We start from the raw sequence: 17,949 nt of genomic DNA, 5'->3' as shown, positions 1-17,949 counted from the left end.
CTACTCTTTCCCTGGCCTGCCTGCCACTGTGGCGGGGTGGAAAGAAGCCACCTCAGGCCTAGGAGGCCTCAGGTCCAAGCCTGCTCTCCACTCACTAGTGGGGCCACCCAGTGATACCACAGAGGGCAAGATGTCCCCGAGGCTCGGTCACCTGTCTGTCAAATGGGAGAGTGACCGTACCTTCCCCAAAGGCCATTCGAGGATTCAGTGAGGTCACCGCAGGTCCCCACACAGGCAACCCTCACAGCTGCAAGCCTGCCTGAGTTGTGGACTTGTTTGGTCCACGTCTGTGCCCCTGGCCCAGGCTGAGGGCAGGACCACTTGTTTCACTCAGCACTGCCTCCCCCACTGCCCGGGCTCGCGTCTGTCCAATGAATGTGTAAGTGAATGGACAAATGTGTGAATGTGCAAAGGGCAACGGTCACTGCTCATCCTCTCCTGCCGCCATTCAAGATGGGCCTTTGGTTTCCTTGCAAATCTCTTCCTCTGGCCTTCCCTGTGTTCCCTATTGGTACCCTGAGGTCAGGGAGCTCTGAGCACAGCTGTGCCCACACCCTGCTTGGTCAGAGCCACGTGGAAGCCCAGTGTGGGGGCCCAGTGCAGGGGCAGATGTTGGGCCTGGCCCTCACCTCTGCTTCAAGGAGAAGCAGGAGTGTCCCGACTGCCGACACTTGGAAGGCCAGGGGCCTGGACCCTGGAACCCCAGTTGGCTGCCTGACCTTGGGAAGTGACTTGGCTTTGTGGAGTCCCAGTTTCCCTATGTGTAGGACGGGCCAGGGCTGGCACTCTGGGCAGGTTCACTGCTGTGGGGAGGATAAGGTGTCGTGCGTGAGTCTGGGCTGTCAGTGAACCAGAGCTGCTCTCAGAGAGGCCTAGGAGGCCTGCCCATAGGATGCCAGGGTCCTCTGTCTGGGAGGCAGCTGCATTCCCATGGGGGCAGATGAGAGGAAAGGGGAGAAGGAGCTGGGTGGGGGCTCCCTCCTGCCCGGACAGCCTTTCCCTCCAGGGTGCCCAGCTGTGGAGAAACTAGGTTTCTTCTGCATCTGCAGTGGAGACATTTCCTGAATGTCTGGGGCTAAGCATGAGAGGGTCACAAGGGAGCACTTGCTCAGCTGCCAGTCCTCATCCTTGCAGAGTGCGATGGTGCCATCTTAACCAAGGGCTCCCCAACACCCTGCCTCTCATGGGGCACACACAAGCTTTCAGGCCTACCAACTCCTCAGCCAGGGCCCTTCCCGGGGAGGGGGCCAACCGGCAACGAGAAGGGCCCTGAGAACAAGTGCCATCCCCAAGCCCAGGAGGGACTGGCTGAGGCTTCCACACGGGGACGGTCTGGAGGACATGGGTGTGAGGCCACTCTGGGTGCAGACCAGGCTTCTGTAGCACAGGTGCTGAGGACGCAGCTTTTACTCTTAGGAATGGAGGTCCTGGGCAGCTGGGGCTAAGGCTGGACACTAAACACAGCTCCTTCAGCGGGGAGCCCACCACAACTTACTGGTGCCGTGGACCTCCTCCCCAGTGAAGCGGATGTTGAAGGCATATGTGGGGTCGCCACCACTGGCCAGCTTGACACAGAGCTGAGACGACGGCACTGAGGCCAGCTGCCTGGCAGCCTGACAGAAGTAGGAGTTTTCAGAAGCTCTGATTTCCCCTGGAAAGTGAGATGAGCTGATCAAAGCACCCCCCATGGCAGCCCTCTGCCCTCCCGTTGAGGACAGACCCCGGGCCTAGCAGGCCTGTGCCTGTCCCTGGACCCCTGCTCCCTCACTTGGCCCCCTGTGCCTTCTCTGCCCTTAGAACATCTTAGAGCCTTCTGTGCCTTAGCACTTGTGGCTCCCACCTCTGGAACCCGCCCTCCTGGGCCACCAGTGCTTGGACCCTTCTCATTTTCTAGAAGCTTCCCTCTGCCTCTCAGGGAGGTCCTTGCCCCCCAATTCCTCTCTCGTTTCCTCTGCGCATATCCCTTCTGTCTATACGCTGTGGCAGAGACTCTGGGGAGCCTCCCCAATGCCCTTCTCTCCCTTTCCTTTGATGCTGGAATCCCCATTTTTGGCAGTCGCACGGCTGATCAGAGCAAAGCCTGCCCCATCTGACCCCACGCAGCTGGGCAGGCCCCCGGAAGCCAAGCTCCTTCTGCTATGCCCCTTCCCCGAGCTCCTGAAGGGACCTTCCAGCAGGAAGCCACACACCAGGATGATCCAGCAGAACGACAGAAGGAACTGCCGCACCAGCCCTGGACCCCCTTCTTCTAGAAGCTTCTTTTATGTTCCAGAAATCCACTAGTGTGTTTAGGCACTGCCATTTTGCATTTTTTGCCCTCTGCAGCCAACCTCACCTCCCACAATTTCCAGTGGGTCCAAGGTGATCTCAGGTGCCGCGTGGTCCGCTGTCCTCTGCACAGTGGCATTCAGCACTCGATTCATCACGGTCACTTTTGTGTCATAGAAGATCAGCCCTAAGGAGAGGAATGTGGGAGAGGCTTGGGTGGGGCTTTGTCCCTTCCTTCCCAGTCCCCCCAAGACTCTCTTCACGTCCCTGGGTGTGGCACTCTCAGGCCCCCTGGTGGCAGCAGAGCCGGGTCCTGACTGTGGAGGGTGGTGTGTCGCATCTACCCAGCTGCTAAGTGCATGTACCCTTTGTCATTCCCAGGAGACACCCAATTTCCAGAAACAATGCAAAGAAACTAGAGTTGCAAAATGGAATGTAGAAAATGATACCTATTTTTAATTTAAAAAAAGACAAAAAGCTTTGTGTGTGCACACGTGTCTGTCTGTATGTGAAGAGAAAAGTCTGGAAGGATAGATACTCATCTGTTAACAATGTCACTCTGGGATGTAGGGATGTGGAGGCCAGATAGTAAACAGAACTTCATATATTTCTAATTAATTTGAAAACCTTAAAAATAATTTTACTTTTCAGAGCATATGTTACTTTTATAATTAAAGTAACTTCCCTTGGGTGGACCTGTTGCTCCTGAGGAGCCCAGCCTGCTAGATGAAAGGTTTCGGGGGGAAGGCATCTTCCTGGGGGGCTGCCCAAGGACCCTGCCTGTGGATTCTGGCCCTGGCGTCTTGCAGGTCACCTCTCTCTTCCTGCAGGGCCAGGGCGGGTGCAGGCACTGACCTTTGGCCTCCTTCAACAGGGCGGCGATGCTATGGGTGTACATAGGGGTCTGGCGCAGCTCCACCAAGGGCAAGAAGAAGGTCTCCAGCGTGGTGTTGAGGGACTGCAGTAAGGCGAAGCGCAGGCGCAGGCTCTCGATGGGCACGTCTGCAGGGCGCAGGAGCAGTCAGGCTGAGATCTTGGCCAGATCGGCTGAGATGCCTGACTCACAGGCAACACAGGGGGTCCCTATCACTGGGAACAGGATTGGTGGATTTTTTACCTAGGACCCTGGAGACGCTGTCAGTGAGCGAGCGGCCCCTGATGTGCCTGTGCCTATGCCAAGCAGACACAAAGGGCGAGGCCCTGGCTGGCCAGATGGAGGTGCTGGCTCTTAAGGAGTCCAAGGCCCCCTCATCTACCTTCAGGGCCATGCCAGGGCTGTCCACTGTATTATTTTTTGACTTACTATTTTGAAATAATAATACAGGAGGTTGCAAAAATGGCACAGAGTCCCGTGTACATTTCACCCAGCGTCCCCCAATGGTGATGTCATATCAAAACCAGTAAACTGTGCTACTGGCACACTGCCCTTCAGTTCTTCACCCTTCACATTGCCACAGACGGAAGTCAGGGACAACCTCTTGCCCACCTTTACCTCCTTGGCACCCAGGAGAGAGCAAGGGCTCTGCACCTGTTGCTGATGAGGCAAGCGGCTGAGCACAGCCCCGGTACGAGTGTAATGAGCTGCTCACCAACACCTTGTAAAGGGGGGACGTCTGGGAACTAACAATTTATATTTTGTGTGCAATCCTAGTTTTTTTATGGAGACGGGAGTTTTGCTCTTGTTGCCCAGGCTGGAGTGCAATGGCGTGATCTTGGCTCACTGCAACCTCCGCCTCCTGGGCTCAAGCGATTCTCCTGCCTCAGCCTCCCAAGTAGCTGGAATTACAGGCATGTGCCACCATGCCCGGCTAATTTTGTATTTTTAGTAGAGATGGGGTTTCTCCATGTTGGTCATGCTGGTCTTGAACTCCCGACCTCAGGTAATCTGCCCGCCTTGGCCTCTCAAAGTGCCGCAATTACAAGGCATGAGCCACTGCGCCCGGCCCAGAGAACAGCTTTCTCTCTTTCGAAAGACAGGGGCACCTGAATGGGACTTCCTGCAATCCTAGCTTTCAATAAAAACATGGTGTTCTCCATTATGAAGGCTAATGCCTCTACTGCAAGCTATCAGACTATAAATGCTTCTCACTCCCCATGGCAGCCCTGGCCTCAGTGGGGCCTCCAGGCAGTGGCCTGGGCATCCCCTGCAGCCATGCATTTCTGTATCTGCTCCCTGGCTTTGCTTTCATGGGCATCTAAAAAGGCCCCAGACTAATTAGGCCACAGTCCTGGCCCCCTGCCTTGCTCTCCCTGTTTCGTCAGCCCCCTCCTTCCTTGCGCACCTGGCGCGTAGCAGGTGTTCATGTTCTGAAGTGTTCGTTTGACGGGCGTCTAAATGAATCTAGCCCTTGTAAACGCCCCTTGTCAGGGGGCATGCCCGCATCAGGCAGCAGGGGAGGGGACAGGCCCAGGGCCACATACTCAGGAGACAGGCCACTCTGGGGTCCGCAGCATCTGCAGGGTCCAGGTACACCTCGTGGGGATGGAGCCGTGCGGGTGTGATGGCAAGGTGGCGGCACAGCTGGTTGATGTACTGCACGAGTGCCACGTCCATCTCCAGGGTCCACTTTCTTGAGGCCTTCTGTGCATGTCGGACATCGATGCAGGCGCACCTGGGGGTGGGAACAGGGGGAGAAGGGCAAAGTGAGGCGGGGTGCACTGGGATGACTGTTGAATTTCTCTTAGAGTCTTGTCCTCAGCTCCTGGAGCACATTGAGAAGACAGCCTCGCCTTCCAGGTTGTTTCTTGGTGCCTGTACCGCTCCTCATGGGGAAAGCTCTTTCAAAAGAAGCAAGCCAAGCACGCTGGCGGGAGTGGGAACGCTGCAGCCTTCTGGGAGGCGGCACCAGGCACCCACCCGTGTCTCACTCCCGAGAGTTGGCAGCAGCGTGTGAGGGTGAAGGAGGAGCTCATAATAGCATCAGCTTGCAGTGTGTCACAAAACTTTCTTCTCCTTAGAGACAAAGTCTTGCTCTGTTGCCTGGGCTGGAGCACAGTGTGGTGATCATAGCTCACTGCAGCCTTGAACTCCTGGACTCAAGCAATTCTCCCACTACTCAGCCTCTCCAGTAGCTGGGACCACAAGTGCAAGCCACTACGCCTGCCTAATTTTAAAACTTTTATTTTTTTATTTTTATTTATTTTTTTTGAGACGGAGTCTTGCTCTGTCACCCAGGCTAGAGTGCAGTGGCCCGATCTCAGCTCACTGCAAGCTCTGCCTCCCGGGTTCATGCCATTCTCCTGCCTCAGTCTCCCAACTAGCTGGGACTACAGGCACACACTGACATGCCCGGCTAATTTTTTGTATTTTTAGTAGAGATGGGGTTTCACTGTGTTAGCCAGGATGGTCTCGATCTCCTGACCATGTGATCCGCCCACTTTGGCCTCCCAAAGTGCTGGGATTACAGGCATGAGCCAATGCGCCTGGTTGATTTTTACATTTTTTTGTAGAGATGGGGTCTTGTTGTGTTGCTCAGGCTGTTTCTGAAATCCTGGGCTCAAGCCATCCTCCCGCCTCAGCTCCCACAGTGCTAGGGTTACAGGAGTGAGCCACTGCGCCTGGCCAGTCATAAGAATTCAGTGACAGGATGCCTGTGAAGCAGTGCCCAGCACGTTCCAAATGCACAAGAATTGTCAGCTGCTGGTGTCACTGATGTCATTACTCTTTTCCCAGCAAGCCCATTCCAGAATTCACCTGTGGAGCTCTTAGAACAGATGGGCCACAGTGTGCTTCTGAGGGCACTGCTGCAGGGCTGTGTTACTGCAGCAACATCAGACACAACCCAACTGTCCATCGATAGGGGATTAGCTGAATTACACTGCACCTAACAACGCAACGCTAGGAAGCCAGGAAAATGATCAAGTGGAATAATACGGGATGATGTGGACAAATTTTTAAACAGCAGATTGCAGGCCAGTCGAGGTGGCTCATGCCTGTAATCTCAGCACTTTGGGACGCTGAGGCAGGCAGATTGCTTGAGGCCAGGAATTTGAGACCAGCCTGAGCAACAGTAAAACTCCATCTCTACAAAAAACCCCCCGCAAAAATTAGCTGGTCATAGTGGCATGTGCCTGCAGTCCCAGCTACTGGAGAAGCTGAGGTGGGAGCATCACCTGAACCCAGGAGGTTGAGGCTGCAGTGAGCTGTGACTGTGCCACTGCACTTCAGCCTGGGTTACAGAGTCAGACCCTATCTCAAAAGAAAAAAAAGCAGATTACAGAGCAGTATATCTTGTCTGATCCCACTTCAGGGGACTGAAAAAATGTACTTCCAGAAAAATGTTGGGTGAAATATTCACTGAAGCATCAGAGAGCCATGCTGTGGGCACCGAATTCCGGACATGACCTTCTGGGTGGGTAGACACTGTGTGAGGTTTTCAGAAAGGGTGCATGTCCGTATTCCACAAATATTGGGCTATTAACCCAAGAAAGGCAGGCAGGCAGGCAGATACCTGGCACAGCCTCTAATTCCAGAGCCTGTAGCACCTTGAGTGGGCCACCTGTCATACTGGGAACATTACCCTGGGGACCAGGGGAAGGGGGCGGTATCAGGTGTCTCCTTCCTACAGGCCACCTCTGTCCAATCCAAAGAGTGCTCCAAGACAGACCTAAGCCTCTTTCAGAAGGGGTCCTCCATGGCTCTCTAGGCTGAATGATCCAAGCAGAAGCCTTTGGCTTCCCTTAGAAAAGTCCACGGTGAGGCAGGAAGGATGTGTCAGGGCATCATCACCGCCCCAGAGGGCCTTATGAATGTGGCCTTTTATTGGGTATTTTTTTGTTTTTTTGAGACAGGGTGTCACTCTGTCACCCAGGCTGGAGTGCAGTGGCAGGATCTCAGCTCACTGAAGCCTTGGCCTCCCGGGCTCAAGTGATCTTCCCTCCTCAGCCTCCCAAGTAGCTGGGATTACAGGTGCGCATCACCACGCCCGGCTAATTTTTGTATTTTTAGTAGAGAGGGGGTTTCACCATATTGGCCAGGCGGGTCTCAAACTCCTGACCTTGTGATCCGCCTGCCTCGGCCTCCCAAAGTGCTGGGATTACAGGTGTAAGCCACCGCGCCCAGCCCAGTTTCTGTTTCTAAAACAAGTTCAGAAAACTTGTCCCTGCCACCATAATGCAAGATCCATTCAAGGACTGACTCTGAGCCTTTAATGATGGTACAAAAGGCTGGCAGCAAGCAGTAAAGCAGTTCTTAATTCTGAAAATGGATTTTTAAAAAAAGCATGTTTTGGTAGCCATTTTCTTTATCTTTTTTTTTTTGAGATGGAGTTTTGCTCTTGTTGCCCAGGCTGGACTGCAATAGCGCAATCTCAGCTCACTGCAACCTCCACCTCCCAGGTTCAAGTGATTCTCCTGCCTCAGCCTCTCAAGTAGCTGGGATTACAGGCACTCACCACCACACCCAGCTAATTTTTGTATTTTTAGTAGAGACAGGGTTTCACCATGTTGGTCAGGCTGGTCTTGAACTCCTGACCTCAGGTGATCCGCCCACCTTGGTCTCCCAAACTGCTGGGATTACAGGTGTGAGCTACCTTGTCTGGCCTTTTTTTTCTTTTTTTAGACAGAGTGTGGCTCTTGTTGCCCAGGCTGGAGTGCAGTGGTGCAGTCTTGGCTCACTGTAACCCTTTGCCGCCTGGGTTCAAGCAATTCTCCTGCCTCAGCCTCCTGAGTAGCTGGGATTACAAGCACCTGCCATCACACCCGGCTAATTTTTGTATTTTTAGTAGAGACGGGGTTTCATCATGTTGGCCAGGTTGGTCTTGAACTCCTGACCTCAGGTGATCCACCCGCCTCGGCCTCCCAAAGTGCTGGGATTACAGGCATGAGCCACCGCGCTCAGCCTTGGTAGCCATTTTCTTTTTCTTTTTTTGAGATGGAGTCTCATTTTGTCGCCCAGGCTGGAGTATGGTGGCGCGATCTCGGCTCACTGCAACCTCCGCCTCCTGGGTTCAAGCGATCGTCCTGCCTCAGCCTCCTAAGTAGCTGGGATTACAGGCATGTACCCCCTGCCCGGCTAATTTTCATATTTTTAGTAGAGACGGGGTTTCACCATATTGGCCAGGCTGGTCTCAAGCTCCTGACCTCGTGCTTCCCAGAGTGCTGGGATTACAGGTGTGAGGCACCGCGCCCGGCCTGGTAGCCATTCTCATTGATTGATGCCGGGTGCACTTGCTGTGGACAAGGCTGAGTAGGGGGGTGTGTGTGTGTATGTGCACACGCGTGTGAGCCAGAGGGAGGGCAGGGCAGGGTGATTTCTGGAGTGCCTGGGATTCACTTATAGCTAGAAAGGGGAAACTATATTTAGTCCTGGAGCCCTGGAGAGCTGTGGCCTAGCTGTGCCCCTGCCTGGGAAGGAGTGAGGGCAATGGGGACTCGAGGCAAAGTGTGACTCTGAGGACAAGGTTCTTTGGGGTAAGAAATTGTCTGTTATGGGACTGAACTGTGTCCTTCCAGTCCCCAAACAGATACATATGTTGAAGCCCTAATTCCCAGTGTGACTGTATTTGGAGACAGAGCCTTTAAAGAGGTGCTTGAGGTCATCAGAGTGGGTTCCTAATCCAACAGGACTGGGGTCCTTGTAAGAAGAGGAGATTAGGACACAGATAGGTACTGAGGGAAGACTTCATGTGGGGACCTTGAGAAGGTGGCAGTCTGGGAGCCAAGAAGAGCGGCCCCAGGAGAAACCAGCACTGCTGACACCTTGATCTGGGCCTTCCAGACTCCAGAACTGAGAGAGAACAAGTTTCTGGTGTTTAAGCCACCCAGGGTGTGGTGTCCTGTCACGGTAGCCCAAGCTGACCAGCACAGCCTCCAAGTCAGGAGTGTGGAGGAAAAGAACAGGTTTGTTTACAAGTGGGTTAGAAAATCCATTTAGCACTTAGGGAAAAACTCAGAAATTATGAAATAACTCAGAAAGCATTATCAACAGGGGAGATGGACCAGCTCCTCAGAAATTATGCTCTTGGCTGAAAACAATTTCTGTGCAAGGTGCCAACTGAGTTGAGGGGTAACCCTCTTACCTCTCAAAATGAAGATCATAACCACAGGACAAGATCGCCCTCCAGACACTGCGGATGTCTTGCTTGGCTCGGTCAACAACAAATTTGTGAAATCCTTCCAGCGTCAGGTATTTTTCCTCAGGGACTGGTGGAAAGGGTCCAGTGTGAGGAATCTGGTGAGACCTGAGCACGTCGCACGCCTCCAATGTGCTCTGCTCTCACCACAGCCTCTCCCTTAAGGCACAACCCACCTAATTCCCCTCTCCCTCCTGTAACTCTGGGAATTGTCATTTGCCATCACAACCCATTGCGCACAGGACACTCATAAGCCCTCATGTGCCCAGGCCCCCAAGGGCTCTGTCTCCCTCAACAGGCTGCAGTTTCCCACGTCCCCTCTTTCTATGAATCTCTAAAACATCCCCGACTGACAAAGCAATTTTCCAGACAACAAGAATAGCTTTCTCTAATGCTGCCTGGGCCTTTCTGGAGGCTTGCGTTCTACTGCCCCAGCACGGGCTGCTAGCTTAGGCCGTGCCTTCTAGAAGAAAGTGTCCATGCAGATTTCCCAATTTTCACTTTTTGGTCACAATCATCTATTCTTCATCCTGGGCGTGTGGTGTTTCTGGAACTGCTATTTTACCTCAAGTTCACGGTCATCAAAGATGGCATCGAGGGGCGATCCCTGGCCAGGAATATTTCCCAGAATCTCTGGAAATGCTGCCCTGCCTGATACCCCAGGGAACCCAGAGCCCAGAGCAGAGGCCATCTCAGTAGGAGAGTGGCCAGTCGGGAAAAGCAGAGGCCTGCTCCGGGGGGGCTGCCCAGTCTCCAGGATGGAAACAGGTCCCAGCCCACTCCAGGCCCCATCTGCTCATTCACCTTCTTGTTTTTTGGTAGGGGACTTTTCTGGGTCCTTTTCATCTGGTTTGCTCTTTTCTGGTGACTTTGGCTTCACAGTTGGCTTCTTCTCACTTAAGGCAGTCCTGCTGTAGACCAAAGCACTGGAATTAGACTAATGCACGTTCACACCTCCTCCCGATAGGAAATACACAGCCTCGTACAGTCATTCATTCCTCCCCCTCCTCCAACTTAGGGCTTAGGGCTCAGACAGGGCTAGGTTCAAGATCGCCTTTGCTCTGAGTGAGAAAAGTTTACTGAGCAAATTACAAGGACAAATCCGTGCCTTAAAATGTGAAAAATCTTGCAGAGACTCTTTTCAGACCCTCTTTCTACATATTTTAGAGCTACATTGTTCTATAAGGTAGCTGCTAGCCAGATGTAGCTACCTAAAGTTAATTAAAATGAAATATGATCACAAATTCAGTTCCTGTTCACTCTTGCCACAATGCAAATGCCCCATAGCCAGTTGTGGCTTAGGGGCTGCTGTACCCAACAGCACAGATATAGACATAGCACTGATTTCTACCAGCACAGAAAGCACTATGGGACAGTGCTGATTGAAAAACACCATTTCTACATAATGAATTAACTTTTTAAAACCTTTATTTTTCTGGTTAAACAATTCCTCTAGCGATTCTTGCTAGGTAATATTTTGCTATCAAGGTTTCATCTCTGTGTACTCGAGAGTCATAGACCCCGTATCTAAAGAATATTCTATTACATATATATGCATATCCACACATGGAATGCCATGTAGCTATTTTTAAAAAAAGGAATGGGGAATTCTTTTCGTACTGGTCTGAAATGATTTCCAAAATTAGTATTAAGTAAAAATGGCAGCCGGGCGCGGTGGCTCACGCCTGTAATCCCAGCACTTTGGGAGGCCAAGGCAGGCGGATCACGAGGTCAAGAGATCGAGACCACCCTGGCTAACACGGTGAAACCCCGTCTCTCCCAAAAATACAAAAAATTAGCCAGGCGTGGTGGCGGGCGCCTGTAGTCCCAGTTACTCGGGAGGCTGAGGCAGGAGAATGGTGTGAACCCGGGAGGCGGAGCTTGCAGTGAGCTGAGATCACGCCACTGCACTTCAGCCTGGGCGGCAGAGCAAGACTCCGTCTCAAAAAATAAAAAATAAATAAGAAAAATAAAAATGGCAAGGTGTGGACATTGTGTATGGTACCCAATACTGGGCATATGTATAGAATTGCTTCTATATTTATAGAAAGGGTTCTTCTGAAAGGCTACAGAAGTAACCTTGCAGGCTCAGGGAGGGGAACTTCAAGGCTTAAGAATGGTCGGAAGGAAGAGCGGCTTTTCACTGCACATGCTTTTGAATTTTGTACTATTTTAGTCGTTCAAAACTTAAGAAAATAATATAGAGGCATAAATCAAAGGTCATGTACTTAAAAGTAGTTGCTATGCATGGGGCAATTTAATTTTTTCCAATAGGCACTATGCATTTTCTTTTTCTTTTTTTTTTTGAGACAGGGTCTCGCTCTGTCACCCAGGCTGGACAGGAGTGCAGTGGTGTGATTATGGCTCACTGCAGCCTTGACTTCTGGGGCTCAAGCCATCCTCCTGCCTCAGCTTCTTGAGTAGCTGGGACCACAGGTGCATGCCACCACAGTCAGCTAATTTTTATATTGTTTTGTAGAGATGGGGTTTTGCCATGTTGGTCTTGAACTCCTGGGCTTAAGGCGTTATACATTTTCTAATCTTCCTACAATAATTATGCATTATTTGTGTGGCTAAAAGAAGTAGGATTAAAAAAAATGTACGGGGGGAGGGATAGCATTAGGGGATATACCTAATGTAAATGATGAGTTAATGGGTGCAGCACACCAACATGGCACATGTATACATATGTAACAAACCTGCATGTTGTGCACATGTACCCTAGAACTTAAAGTATAATAAAAAACAACAACAACAAAAAAAAAAAGTACAACATTTTAGATGTTGTCTTCATTTAGATGGGTCGGCTTTCCAGCCTGCATGGTCAGGATTTGACCACACCTGTGGATAAAATGAAACTCCAGTGTTCACCTGATGGAGCTGAGGACTGAGAAAGGAGCTCAGCAGAAAGGACCCAGACACCCACCGGCCACAGTGGCTCCTGCCTGTAACCTCGGAACTTTGGGAGGCTAGTGCAGGCTGATCGCTTGAGCCCAGGAGTTCGAGACCATCCTGGCCAACATGGTGAAACCCTGTCTCTACAGAAAAATTTAAAAAATTAGTCAGGTGAGGTGTCATGTGCCTGTAGTCCCAGATACTCAGGAGGCTGAGGTGGGAGGATCACTTGAGCCTGGCTGCAGTGAGCTGTGATCGGGCCGCTGCACTCCAGCCTGGGCGACAAAGCCTGACACCAAGCTCCTCCAGAGGAGCTGCAGCCCCCCAGGCTCCTGCACGGAGGGCGCCCCCACATCTGCCCACAGGCCAGGCTGCCCAGGCTCCTTGGGGCACACACCTGACGCTGTTGAGCACGGCCTTGTCCTTGGTGGGCGGCTTGGTGATGGGCCGCTTGGTGCTCACCACCTTCACGGGGTGCTGCTCCTTCCCGGCTTTGCTGTACTTGCTCTTGTCAAACTTGGGCTTTGGCACGCCATACTTCCTCAGGATCTGTGGAGCACAGAGGTGGCAGGGAGGCTCTGAGTTTCGTCCTGTGGGGCACGCGAGGCCCAGCCTGGGTATGGTGGGGATGGGCAGCTACCTGGGTGAGCTGATCCTCCAGCACCTTTTTTGGAGGCCGGACATTGGTGAAGAAGAGGTGGAGGAGGTTGCCTGGGGTCTGGGAGTTGATCTGCTCTTTGCTAAGATAAATGTCAGAGACTCTGATGGGCTTCGCTGGTGTCAGGCTCAGCGTCTGCTCTGAATGGGCACAGCTCTTAAATATCTCCGTCAGAACCTCTCTGGCCCCGGGCACCAGCTTCTCCCCTGTTGGATGGAGAGGGGGCAAAATAATTCTGCCGTGAACATACATCAGGACAAGCCCTGCGAGCATTCTGTTTGCAAACACTGTTTGAAAGGGGCAGTAGATGGACATCAGAGGAAGGGCGAGCTGCCCACCAAAGCCTGGTTCCCTCTCTGGGCACAGCCCAGCACATGCCCAGCCTTCCTTGCCGTAAGGTGAGGCCCTGCAACCGTGGTCACTGTGGGATGTGAGCCACATGGGGGCCAGGCTGCTGTCCTCTGCACTTGGCCCCTACCTGGCTGCTCGGGGATGACAGGCCCCTCCCCGAAGGTGGGCACACTGCAATGCTCACCCTGACTCTTACATCTGCAGGGAATTAACTTCCACTGAACTTGAGTCATTGTCCTCCTGGGGCTATTTATCATAGCAGTTTAGTCTAGAATAGTCCCAGATGATAGTCAGTCAGCAAGTATTTTTAGTTGGAAGTACAACTTGTTAAACAGGTGATCGCATTCTTAGGAAATATTCTTCAAAATTGGTGCAACGAGCAGGTGAAAAAGAAAGTTTTCTGAGATACAAGAAAACTGTCTATGAGCACTGAAAAAATATTTTTTTGTTCCCAAACAAGCACTCCAGAAGGTGCTCTCGCCTTTCCAAAGGGCCAGTCATGAACCCATCTGCATGTTCTCAGGAATCACTCCCTTCTCCTGGCAACCCAGGCCCCTCACTCCCTCTGGCCTGCTCCGTCTCCTGGGGAGTCTGGCCTAGGCCAGGCCCAGCTGTGGCAACTCCAGCACATCTGGGCTGAGGGTGGGAGGGGCAGGTGCGGGGAAGAGAGAGGCTGAGCCCTAAGCTGACTCAGCAGAGTCACAAGTTGAAAACCCATGAGGCCAGGTGCGGTAGCTCACACCTGTAATCCCAGCACTTTGGAAGGCTGAGGCAGGTGGGTCACTTGAGGTCAGAGTTCGAGACCAGCCTGGGCAACATGGTGAAGCAAAATACAAAAATTAGCCAGGGGTGGTGGCGTGTGCCTGTTGTCTCAGCTACTTGGGAGGCTGAGACACAAGAATCACTTGAAACCAGGAGGTGGAGGTTGCAGTGAGCCGAGATGGTGCCACTGCATTCCAGCCTGGGTGACAGAGTGAGACTCTGTTTCAGAAAACAAAACAAAACAAAACAAAACAAAACAAAACAACACAACAACCCTCACAAGAGGAGTGTACCTGGCACCATGAGGCATATCCATGCAGTACCAAAAGACCAGGTACCATATGTGGAAAGTTTGACTGTAAAAGAACCAAGAACTAGAACTAAAATTCAGTATCTAAGTATGAGAAGACTGGGAAAGACAATCATGGCAGAAAGACCTCAGGCTTCCTGTCAAGCAGACCTGACATCGACCTTGGGGGCAGCTGAGAGCTGAGGGGGCAAAACACATGCCAATAAGGGACAGGACTGGGACCAGGATGAGCCCACCGAGGCCTTTGCTCAATGCCAGGCAAGATTTAAGGAAATGCCAAAAACCTCAGTTATCAGGATAAACAATACTTTACTGTAGTATTTTAATCAGTCAAAATTATTTAGTAGCACTTGTGAGCTAAAAAAAAAAAAAAAAAAAAAATATTGAGCAAGGTGGCTCACGCTTGTAATCCCAGCACTTTGGGAGGCCAAGGCAGGCCTCCGCAGGATTACCTGAGGTCAGGAGTTCAAGTCCAGCCTGGTCAACGTGGTGAAAACCTCTCTCTACTAAAAATACAAAAATTTGCCAGCATGGTGGTGCCTGTAGTCCCAGCTACTCAGGAGGCTGAGGTAGGAGAACTGCTTGAACCCCAGAGGCGGAGGATGCAGTGGGCCGAGATCACACCACTGCATTCCAGCCTGGGCGACAGAGTAAGACCCCATCTCAAAAAAAAAAAAAAAAAAAAATTAATGTAAAAAAACCTCCATAATAAGCAAAATATTTACAGTGCTGTGCTGACCGATATCAGAGCCCGAGAAAAAGATCAGTAATGCTGATCCTATCTTTATTTAAAATTTTAACACTTTGCTGATCATGGATACTTTAATTTTGACTTAAAAAAAATGTACTAGAATATTTATCTTACTGAGTTTTCTGGAGCCCCATTAAATTGTGTCCCCAAGATCTCACTTACCTCACCCTGATCCTACCTCTGAGGGAACATTTCCAGATTTCATGATTGGGGTAAGCAAGTTTTTTTTTTTTTTTTTTTTTTTTTTTTTTTAAAAGATGGGGTCACCCAGGTTGGACTACAGTGGTGTGATATCAGCTCACTGCAGCCTCCGACTCCTGGGCTCAAGTGATCTTCCCAGCTTAGCCTCCTGAGTAGCTGGGACTACAGGCATGCGCCACCATGCCCAGCTTATTTTATTTTTTGTAGAGACGAGGTCTCACTATGCTGCCCAGGCTGGTCTCAAACTCCTGGGCTCAAGCAATCCATCTGCCTCGGCTTTCCAAAGTGCTGGGATTACAGGCATGAGGCACTTTGCCGGGCCTGGGGTCATAATTTTAAACAACAAAACCTCTACTCAATATTACATTTTTTGGCTGGGTGCAGTGGTTCACACCTGTAATCCCAGCATTTTGGGAGGCTGAGGCGGGCGGATCACCTGAGGTCAGGAGTTTGAGACTGGCCTGGTGAAACCCCGCCTCTACTAAAAATACAAAAATTAACTGGGTATGGTGGTGTGCCTGTAATCCCAGCTACCGGGGAGGCTGAGGCAGGGAGAATTGCTTGAACCCGGGAGGTGGAAATTTCAGTGAACTGAGACTGCACCACTGCACTCCAGCCTGGGTGACAGAGCAAGACTCTGTCTTAAAAAAAAGAAAAAATTACAATTTTGTACTTCAAAAACACAAAACAACATAGCAACTCTATGACGAAATTTCAAACATTAAAGAATTAGATTAAGGCCGGTGTGATGGCTCACGTCTATAGTCCTAGCACTTTGGGAGGCCGAGGCTGGAGGACTGCTTGAGTCTAGGAGTTTGAGACCAGCCTGGGCAACATAGGAAGACTCTCTGTACAAATAATAAGTAAAATAATTTTTTTTAAAGAAAAGAATTTTAAAAAGAAAAAAGGAATAAAAAAAGAGGAATTAAAAAAAAAAAAAGAAATTAGTGGGAAGGAGACAGAGTTTGCTCCACAAAAGAGCCACCAGAATGGCAAAAGGGCTGGCAAACGGGACTTCAGAGAAAAAAGGGCTGGAACTGTTTCTTTCCCAGGGGTCAGTTTACAAGGGAGAGGCATGAGCTGTCCTCAAGCATATGACCAAGTACTTACCAGCAATGTTCTAGCTGCATAGGACAGAACAAAATAAATACACTTGCACTTGAACCAGGGGAAGCCTGGCTAGACAAAAAGGAAAAAATGACTTGAATACAAGCCCACATTCAAGCCTGTTGCAGGCGGTACAAAGCCACCCCTGGTAGCCTCTCCAGCTGGAACACGGCAGGCCTGTGGCAGGGGCTGCCCCCATGGCCTTCAGCGCCCTGACAGCTGGGAGAGGAGGGGAACATTTCTTCTTTTCACATCATACAAAGATGCACACAATCAGCCCCTACTGGCAAACAATGGAGCCTCTTGTCCCATCTCCCCAACACTGTCTGAATTGTTTTTAAAATCTGCAACACAGGAATAGCTGCCAAGTTCCTCTTTAATGCAAGATGTTAAAAATAGGGGACACTGGGGAGGAGAGGAGATTTTAATGCAATTTTTTTCTGTGAGCCTAAAATTGCTCCACAAAGTCTACAGATTAAAAACAAATCCAGAACCCACCTTTAATTGACTTATCATTGAAATAATCTTCTAACCCTGGGCTCCCTTGAGTATCAAAGAGACTCTGATTTACTACAGACACGGTGAGAATCTCTTCGGTTGACATTTCCATCAATTCATCTTCACCATCCAAACTTGACAAACCAATCAAATCATTATTGTTAAATAAACTTGCTCGAATTTTCTCAATTTTGGCTCGGGATCTTATCTGTGTGAACAGAGAACAGGGTCAGGATTTGAGTAGCGTGACCAGGCATTCAGTGTGAGTGAACTTCTCCCTTCCACCTTTTCCTGGAAACTCTCTATTTGTCTGGAGAGATGTGAGAGCTGCCCGACTCCGGTGAGCTGGACCTCCTGGGAAACTTTCTCCCACAGGCCAGCAACAGCAACTTTTAGCAAACGACTCAACCTGAAATCTCGTCACTAAACCTCGGCTAGGTCTGTGGCTTGCCTCTGTTTCCCAGGGAGTAAAAATCCATGCCTAACTGAGGAAGTCCCCATGAAGGAGGATGATGGATTCAAAGAAGTGATTCTAGGAAAGAAACTAGCTGCTTGATCCTTGAACCCTCCTTGCAGAGCCTGCTGGGAGAGTATAACGCATGTCAGTTCCCTACCTGTACTGTTACGCAAAGGCACAGAAAGGCTTTGATGCAGGATTTCTAAACAGCGAGGCTTAAGAAATACATGGGATCCTGCAGTGGAACTATGACTCGCTAGCATGCAGGTTATCTGAAACTCAGAATCACCTGGGACAGAATGGCAAGCGTCTATCCTCACACTGCTCAGTGACCATCCCTCCTGCCAATGGCAACACCAAAAAGAACAAAAAGAACCCAAGGCTGCTCAAGAAGATGCGACGGGGCTGAGTCAGAAGGCACCGATGGCAGCCACCCACCATGGAAGGCCAGGCCCTGAGCCCTCTGGCTCCCCTTTACTTCGTGATATGGGACTTGGTGTCACTTAGAGATGTCATCCCCAGCAGACTCATTGTGCTCATTCCAAGGGCTATCCCAGGGAGCCCCTGACTGCTCCACCATTACCTACTAGGAAATAAATTTGGAAGGTTTAAAGAGGC

At 50.8% G+C, this 17,949-nt stretch overlaps 1 protein-coding gene across 7 annotated transcripts in view; it reads right to left on the bottom strand.

Moving 5' to 3' along the window:
- The window catches only part of LOC105493730 (HECT domain E3 ubiquitin protein ligase 4), a 226,418-nt gene that overhangs the window by 8,110 nt on the left and 200,359 nt on the right, over nt 1–17,949 (bottom strand). For 5 of the 7 annotated variants that reach the window (XM_071071035.1, XM_071071040.1, XM_071071038.1 and 2 more), the window contains 9 exons: nt 16,875–17,082; nt 12,877–13,100; nt 12,634–12,785; nt 10,146–10,252; nt 9,288–9,411; nt 4,690–4,880; nt 3,124–3,270; nt 2,336–2,455; nt 1,496–1,651 (listed from right to left, as the gene is read on the bottom strand). In XM_071071035.1, the coding sequence (XP_070927136.1) occupies nt 1,496–1,651; nt 2,336–2,455; nt 3,124–3,270; nt 4,690–4,880; nt 9,288–9,411; nt 10,146–10,252; nt 12,634–12,785; nt 12,877–13,100; nt 16,875–17,082 (1,429 nt within the window). Of the gene's footprint in view, nt 1–1,495; nt 1,652–2,335; nt 2,456–3,123; nt 3,358–4,689; nt 4,881–9,287; nt 9,412–10,145; nt 10,253–12,633; nt 12,786–12,876; nt 13,101–16,874; nt 17,083–17,949 lie in introns of those variants that run through there. The other 2 variants (XM_071071036.1, XM_071071041.1) reach the window with 2 other exon arrangements.

This window comes from Macaca nemestrina, chromosome 10 (genome assembly GCF_043159975.1).
Source record: "Macaca nemestrina isolate mMacNem1 chromosome 10, mMacNem.hap1, whole genome shotgun sequence".
In the NCBI taxonomy this organism is placed as follows: domain Eukaryota; kingdom Metazoa; phylum Chordata; class Mammalia; order Primates; family Cercopithecidae; genus Macaca; species Macaca nemestrina.
The sequence above is the reverse complement of the archived record's forward strand: the minus strand, read 5'-3'. Positions and strand labels throughout refer to the sequence as shown.